The following is an 8,688-nucleotide window of genomic DNA, read 5'->3' on the forward strand; positions in this document are numbered from 1 at the left end:
GTCCTTCACGGCCTACAACTGGACGCGTTTACTATCCTCTCAAAATCTTCTTCAGAGCTTTTTTAGCCAGTTAAAGCTGTAATCTGTGAAACCAGCTGTGTCTCGTCTTGTTATTTAAGGTGAATTAGTGAGTTAGTGTTCGGAGAGGAGGCCTCTCTCTCTGCAGACCAGGCCGATGCTGCGGGTTGTTCAGGGAAGGCAGCCCTGTAATAACTGCAGCTCCTAAACTGATTGTCTTAATTCCTCTTAAGCTCTTTACAAATGTATGACGAGCTTATGTAATAAATAATTACTCAATATGATGTCATCCTTGTCCTGTGGTTCCCTCTTGGCTGGCACGGGCCCGTACACGGTGTGGGGAGTTGGGGAGTGATCGGACCCAGAGGAAGGTTTGGTTTTCCTGCAGTTCAGTAATAATTGAGGATAAATTCTGTGTGCCTGAAAAACTAAGCAATGTTCAGTCATAGCTGCTATTCTTTGCTCTTGCGCTCCCCCTACAGGTGGGGAGTATTTCACTGTTAATGACATTAATACAGATCACGGTCTGAGCGCCCCCTCGTGGACAGCTGTGCACGTGTGTTTGTTGACAAGCTGAGAGATACTGATGCCTCGCCTTATGTGGGCTGTAGAGGCCGTGGAGTAATACTGCGGGATTTGACACTAATATGACTCACAGGGTCACAGGGTTACGCTCACAGTTCTGGAGAGAGGTTCTCCTCCTGCAGCTCCACCAGAGTTCAGTAGTGCAGCAGCGTCCCGGTGTCCTGACACGTCCTGTCCCATCTGACGGCATCTAGGACCCAGTACAGTGAGCAACGACCCAAAACAATATATATATATATATATCTTATATATTATATATTTTTATTATTATTATTTTATTTTTGTTTTTTACTTATTTCAATCGTGAATGGGCAATAAATCACATGGACAATTTTACCCAGTGGAACAGTCAGGAGAGGTCAAATATTTTTTCTAGTTTTCAGTAATTGAAAGTTTCCAATTTCCAGTAAAACCCATAATAAAACAACCCATTTCACCACCGGTACCGGTACCGTGCTTAAGTGAGCTACGCCCCCCGGTTCAGGTTATGTGGGGGTATTCTGCGGCTGGGCTGTGAAGCCGGTTTCTCTTGCTTTAGAAAAGGCGACCTGCTGAAGGCACCGCTGGGATTCGAACCCAGGATCTCCTGTTTACTAGACAGGCGCTTTAACCAACTAAGCCACGGCGCCGCTGCTACCGAGCAGCTCGCAGCTCTTTACAGCCTTCAGCAGACAGGACAGCAGACAGGACAGCAGGCAGGACAGGAGCTGCAGGTTCATTCGGAGTAAAGGTCGTTCAGCTTCGTTTCGGAACGATTCTGATTCTGATCCGATTCAGTTCGAAATCAAAGAGCAACTCGAGATTCAGCGTTTTTTTAAAACAGAATTTAATGGATTTGATCGAGATTTCGAACCTAAGCTCACCTCAACTGCTCACTGTCACACTCCATCAGTGGAAACATCCCATTATACTATACTGGATTATACTGGGAGATATACTGGGAAATATACTGGATTATACTGGGAGATATACTAGGAGATATACTGGGAGATATACTGGGAGATATACTGAATTATACTGGGAGATATACTAGGAGATATACTGGGAGATATACTAGGAGATATACTGGGAAATATACTAGGAGATATACTGGGAGATATACTGGGAGATATACTGGATTATACTGGGAGATATACTAGGAGATATACTGGGAAATATACTGGGAGATATACTGGATTATACTGGGAGATATACTAGGAGATATACTGGGAGATATACTGGGAAATGTACTGGGAAATATACTGGGAGATATACTGGATTATACTGGGAGATATACTAGGAGATATACTGGGAGATATACTGGGAAATGTACTGGGAAATATACTGGGAGATATAGTAGGAGATATACTGGGAAATATACTGGGAAATATATTGGGAGATATACTGGGAAATATACTGGGAGATATACTGGATTTACTAGGAGATATACTGGGAGATATACTGGGAAATATATTGGGAGATATACTGGGAAATATACTGGGAGATATACTGGGAAATATACTGGGAGATATACTGGATTTACTAGGAGATATACTGGGAGATATACTGGGAAATATGCTGGGAGATATACTGGGAAATATACTGGGAGATATGCTGGATTTACTAGGAGATATACTGGGAGATATACTGGGAGATATACTGGATTTACTAGGAGATATACTGGGAGATATACTGGGAAATATACTGGGAGATATACTGGGAGATATACTGGATTTACTAGGAGATATACTGGGAGATATACTGGGAGATATACTGGGAGATATACTGGATTTACTAGGAGATATACTGGGAGATATACTAGGAGATATACTGGGAGATATACTGGGAAATGTACTGGGAAATATACTGGGAGATATAGTAGGAGATATACTGGGAAATATACTGGGAAATATATTGGGAGATATACTGGGAAATATACTGGGAGATATACTGGATTTACTAGGAGATATACTGGGAGATATACTGGGAAATATATTGGGAGATATACTGGGAAATATACTGGGAGATATACTGGATTTACTAGGAGATATACTGGGAGATATACTGGGAAATATGCTGGGAGATATACTGGGAAATATACTGGGAGATATGCTGGATTTACTAGGAGATATACTGGGAGATATACTGGGAGATATACTGGGAGATATACTGGATTTACTAGGAGATATACTGGGAGATATACTGGGAAATATACTGGGAGATATACTGGGAGATATACTGGATTTACTAGGAGATATACTGGGAAATATACTGGGAAATATACTGGGAGATATACTGGGAAATATACTGGGAGATATACTGGGAAATATACTGGATTTACTAGGAGATATACTGGGAGATATACTGGATTTACTAGGAGATATACTGGGAGATATACTGGATTTACTAGGAGATATACTGGGAGATATACTGGGAAATATACTGGGAGATATACTGGGAAATATACTGGGAGATATACTGGATTATACTGGGAGATATACTGGGAGATATACTGGGAGATATACTGGATTTTACTGGGTATGTATATAAAGAATGAGAAAAATCCAAATAGTTCTTTTGGTATTAAATGTAAAAAAAAATTAAAAATAAAATAAAATAAAATATTCGGAGTCGATTAACCGGGCTTGTTGTGAATGTAGCTTCGGCGCTGGTTCCGACCCGCAGCGGAGTGGGTCTGCCTGCAGCCTCTCAGCTGAGCTGGGTTTGGGGAGGCTCGGTTCAAAAAGCTGAATTAGAGCAACGTGATTGGTGGAAAGTGCAACGGCAACTCGCATGCGCAGATGACGGGAAGTTCGATTCGATTTGCGGAGCCGATTCTTTAGAACTGTATTTGAATGACTCGCTGATTCTTAACCGAGGCAGCGCTGATCTCTAACGAAGTTCGCGTTTAAGTTAAAACGGTTAGTACTGTACATCAGACAACAAGCAGTACATAATAACACTATTAATAACTCTAATGTTTATTTACAGTTACTTACTAAAGTCTGACTCGAAGTGCAGAAAGACATGTAATAATAAAAAGAGGCCGAATGAAGTCTCTAATGAAGCAGCTGGAGAAAAACGTGTTGTGTTTTATTTCTTTATTTTATTAAGATGAATAAAATATGACATATGCTTCCTAATATGGACTTAAAACGTTTGGGTGAACGCTGTAAAAAACAACAACACGATGATGGGAGAGCAAGGACTGCTGAATCGGTTCACTGAAAGGACTCGAGCAGGATTAGCTGCTTTGTGCAGGAGGCAGCCGCAGCTGCCACGGCGGGCGGTTAGTGTCGGCGGGGGGACCCCAGGTGAGTTCACGCCATTCAGCTGGGCTCGTCGTCTGTCGTCTGTCGTTACTCAGCAGAAATCTGCTCCTTTTCCAGACTCATTTAATGACTTTTAAGCAGTGAGTGATGAAACTAGTGGCGATATTAACGAACCTTCCCTTCCCGTGTTTAACAGACAGCCACTAAAAGTAGGCAGGCATGAGCAGTATTCAGGTTTCCGGGGTTTAATGATGCACTTTTACAGAAACGTTCACGTTTAAACGTCGTTATTTCGCTTGTTTTTGATTATTACTGCAGTAAATCTGCTCGAAATTAATGAAAAGTAAAGGAAGAAGCAGCAGACTAATGACGTATGTGTGTGTGTGCGCGCGGGGTGCATTCACTACTCGCTCGGTTCCTCCGGTGTGAGAAGGTTTCCCCCTAAACCGCAGGTTCTTCGCTTCTTGCGCTGTTCTGGTGGTAGTTTTAACTTGTTAACGAGTGAAAATTCATATTAATATTATATTATTAATATTATGAAATTAATAAACTACTCTGCGTTTAAATAAATCGATTTATATTGCTATTTATTATTACGTTTCCCCCCGCACACACTTTATAGCCTATGAAACACTTTGCAACAGGGCGCTCGTGTTGAAGGCAGCACTTTGTTTTTGTTTGCTGTGACATTCATTGTTCTGCTGAAGTGGGACTGTAAAATAAGCCTTGATCAGACAGTTCCAGCTCTTTTTAAGACCATCAGAATCCAGAATGTATGTTTATGGCTTTGAAAAACCATCATTTTAACATAAAGGAGGATGAAAACAGCAGTTTTTCTGTTGAAACCTGTATCAGTGGGGACTGGCTGCTGTAGTTGCTGTCCAAAAGTAGGTTATCTTCCTAAGCTGCACCAAGCTGTAGGAATTGGGCGAAACCCATTCGGCTGGACCTCCACATTTACTGCATTCGTGCAGTGTGGATCAGACAGAGTGACCCAGTAAATCCTACCAGGACTACTGAGCTGACTGCGCTCCAGTTTTAACCACCTTAAGAGAACATACATTACTGTAAAGCTCAGTAGCTATATATATATATATAATGTATGTATGTCTCATTGCTAAATCTAAGCTAATCATGCCTGCCTGTGTCCTATTGAGATGTTACAGTAGTCTCGAGAACTGGTCCCGGTTAAAAAGACCAGAAGAGCCAAATTCTGACGATGCAACCATTGGAAAAACCAGCCATTGGAAAGACACCTGGCGATTTTTCTGGTCCTGATAGCTGTTTAATTCCAGATATCATGCGTTTATTGTTATCATTTTTTTATTAATTAATTGTACTTCAGTGTTCTGTTTCAGTCTCAGTCGCTTTACAAAGCATTGCGGGTCAAGAACCCTCACCGCTGTCAAACTAATAAGGCTACCATTAAATGCTACTTTTAGGCTGGAAAGCTCTTTGTAAACTAGTCATGGACTTTGCTGAAACTCCATGATGCTTCATTGGCTTCATTTTCTGACCGTAATTGCAGCTGACCCAATCTTTCAAACCTGGGTCTTCACTTGACTGAAATAGCTCTTTACACATAGGTGAGAACCATGTGACCAGCATGCCATATTGCTGGGTGACTCCCAGTAGTATTAGTAGTATCATCCACAAATCTTACAGCTTGTCATTAGTTATCCAGTCCGTTATCCCAGGAGCTCATCATTGTACTCCATCCATTTAGCTGGCTAAATAATCAGTTGGGTGATTTCGCTGTTGTGCGAACAAGCACAGGGGTGCGATTTCCGAAGAGTAATGTGTTTTCAGAGCCCAACTCAAATTAGTTTCTTCATTTAGAAAAGAAATGAAGCACCAAATAACCAGTCTCACTCTTCTGGGTTTTCAGGAGAAGGTGTGAGCGCAGGAAGAAAAACCAAACCAAAGCCTGGCATGGATAACCTGGAGGAGGACCTCACTTGCTCTGTCTGCTACTCCCTCTTCAGTGATCCCAGAGTGCTGCCCTGCTCCCACACCTTCTGCAAAGGCTGTCTGGAGAACGTGCTGCAGGTTTCCACCAACTTCTCCATTTGGCGGCCACTTCGCCTCCCGCTCAAATGCCCCAACTGCCGCAGCGTGGTGGAACTCCCGCCGAACGGCGTGGACGCCCTTCCGATCAACGTCTGCCTGCGCGCCATCATAGAAAAGTACCAGCGCGACGGTCAGCCCCGTGTCCCAGCCTGCCCTGAACATCCCCGCCAGCCTCTGAACGTCTACTGCGTTCAGGACTGCAAGCTCATATGTGGCTTCTGCCTCACCATCGGCCAGCATCAGGGCCACGCGATCGACGACCTCCAGACGGCCTACGTCAAGGAGCGCAACACCCCGGCCAAGCTTGTCGAGTGCCTGACGGACAGGCGCTGGGAGGACGTTTGCGGCCTGGTTGAACGGCTAGAGCAAGAAAAGGCTCGATATGAGGGCCTGGTCCGCCAAGACCGCGAGGCCGTAGCGCAGTTCTTCCAGGGCCTGGAGCGTCTTCTCACTCACAAGAACGAGCTGTTCATGAAGGCCCTGGATGCGGTGAACACGCGGCTGGCCTGCACCTACGACCCTCTTGTTGAAAAGCTGAAGGACATGAAGGAGGAGCAGCTGGACTTGATCTCGTTGTGTTCGTGCGCTGGAGAAGAGGAGTCCCCGCTCGCGTTTCTGGAGAAGGTGCACGACTTGAGGGAGAGGGTAGATGCCTTGACGCAGATGGCCCTGCCCGAGGTCCCTGCCCTTCACATTTCCCCCCGTATAGAGGACTTCCTCGGGGAACACTGGGCCAAAGTGACCATCGGAAGGCTGGAAGACAGCCCAGTCCCCAAAATCTCATGCCACGTGAAGGGGAGCTCCAGAAAAGGGGCGCCGCGCTCTACATGCGGTCGAGCAGGGTTCAGGGTTCAGTCTTTGACTTCTGTTGCCTTTCTAGTGGTGCTGCTCCTGCTACTTCTGCTTTTGTGGCTGAACCCTGTGGGTGGGGCATCTCTCGGCTTCTCGATTCTGTCACAGATCAGTCAGGCCGTCAAAAGCCTGACAGCTGAACTGACCATTCCACTCCAAGGATCAGGGACGTTCCTCTACTGCATGCTTCATGACCTAAGCCTTAAATTCAGCTCGTATATTTCTGCTCTGGGAGAGAGCACCTACCAACACGTGGCCTTCTTTTTCAAAGCAATTCAGTTATGCTGAATTAAGACACGACAAACTCTAGAAACAGGAGTTTACAGGCGTTGGAGGGAGCAAGAAATTGCTTAGCACACATTGAGTTAGGCATGACAGCTAAACAGAGGCTTGCTGGTTTAATCTCAGGAGTTGACGAACACAACGTAGAACCACCAATTCCTGTAGAGAGGCACAGGTCAGCAGAACAGCTCGAAGGCCATATGTTCAGACTGCAGGCTAATCAGGACCTGTTTACACCTGCCAACGTGCTTTGCTAGTCTTCTATTTCCCAGTAGATGAGAGCAGTAATACAGAGTTTGTCCCTTGCGGTTTAAATGGTCTTTATGGGAATGCAAGAACGTCTATTGTTCTACCACGTTGTAGAACCCAGACTTTAAACTGTTCAGAACAGGACAACTGTGATGAGAAACCGCTGTTTACAGCAAGTAAAACATGTGTGGGTTTGCTTTGGGTTAAAAGAGCCTATGATTGACGGGTGATTTAAGTATTTTGGCAGAACCGTTAAGAGTTGGTGGGGCCCAGTGTAATATCTTATCACAGGGCCCCTGAAACAGTCCCTCAGATCTGTTGAGCTGACTGTTGTCATTGATATTAGCAAGAGATCAGATCGGATTTGCATGTGCGGACATCAAAGACCTATCTGCTTGGGTTTCTGTAGTAACGACGTAGGGCTCAGTAACTATGTAGCTGCGACATCTTGGTCAATTGACTTGTTCCGGGAGTTCCTCTCCAGCTTCCCGATAATCTGACAGTTTCCACGGACTGTTCTCTTCCGTAGTGCCTTTGGCGCTCTTCTTCAATCTCCACACTTCCGTTACTCTGGATGTGACGGGAGCTGTGTCCTAAAGCCTAGGCTGCATTTCTCGGCCGCTACGTCATAGAGGACCGTTCCAAAGGGCACGCGTCATATTCCACCCAGAAATGCAGCCTGTTTTCAAAGGATTTGGAGGACGCAGCTAATGTGTGCTCTCCGATTCTTGGTCAGTTTTCTGCGCAAAATGAAATGATAATTAGAAATGTAATTAATTTTAGTAAAGAAATGAAAAAGCACAGATTTTGTGCCGCAATTACAAGAGGTGGGATCTTCTAGTGGCCTCACCACACAGCTCGACTGTTCGATTTGTGTCCAACAGGCTACGAGGAAGGAGTTTTTGTAGGACAGTCCTATTGAGGACCTGCCCTACCTCAGCCGCAGCCGTTTGTTGTATTGAGTGACGTCACAAAGACATCTTGAAATCCGATTTTAACAATTTAATTTAACAATTACAGTCAGATTTAATTAGGCTGTTAATACTCAAATCAATCTGGCTGGCAGTCTGAACATAGCCTGACTCAGCTGAACTTAATCATGCTGCTTTAACAAGACGACGTCTGTCATGTAAGCTCGGACATCATCTGTGACATTTCTCTTATCATTAACTTACCAGTGTTTTATAGCACCGTAACAACTGATTTCTTCTACTTTTGAATTCCTAACTTTTGCTACTGAACTTTAATACTGTGTATCACTGTTTATTGAATTAATAATCATTTCTAAGCCAGAGAGTCTTTTATTGCCCCCCCTTCTAAACATAAATGAGAAACATCTGACACTGCATGCGCTATTTAAATAATACAGGGAGTTGATGCA

The 8,688-nt window shown here is 44.2% G+C and overlaps 1 protein-coding gene and 1 non-coding gene across 2 annotated transcripts; one reads left to right on the forward strand and one right to left on the reverse strand.

The window, feature by feature from the left end:
- Positions 1 to 1,158: 1,158 nt before the first annotated feature.
- Positions 1,159 to 1,232, reverse strand: trnat-agu (transfer RNA threonine (anticodon AGU)). Its single transcript has one exon. It is a non-coding gene; the product is annotated as a tRNA-Thr (tRNA).
- Positions 1,233 to 3,833: 2,601 nt separating this feature from the next.
- trim59 (tripartite motif containing 59) lies at positions 3,834 to 8,599 on the forward strand. Its single transcript, XM_072668809.1, has 2 exons — positions 3,834 to 3,896; positions 5,743 to 8,599. Exon 2 carries the CDS (start codon positions 5,787 to 5,789, stop codon positions 7,062 to 7,064), a length of 1,278 nt encoding a protein of 425 aa, XP_072524910.1. The 5' UTR covers positions 3,834 to 3,896; positions 5,743 to 5,786; the 3' UTR covers positions 7,065 to 8,599.
- Positions 8,600 to 8,688: the final 89 nt, after the last annotated feature.

The sequence above is a fragment of the Salminus brasiliensis genome, chromosome 23, assembly GCF_030463535.1.
Source record: "Salminus brasiliensis chromosome 23, fSalBra1.hap2, whole genome shotgun sequence".
Lineage (NCBI taxonomy): Eukaryota > Metazoa > Chordata > Actinopteri > Characiformes > Bryconidae > Salminus > Salminus brasiliensis.

Bases quoted from the DNA above. Each gene is read 5' to 3' on its own strand.
- trim59 (XM_072668809.1), top strand. From the start codon at position 5,787: ATGGATAACCTGGAGGAGGACCTCACTTGCTCTGTCTGCTACTCCCTC.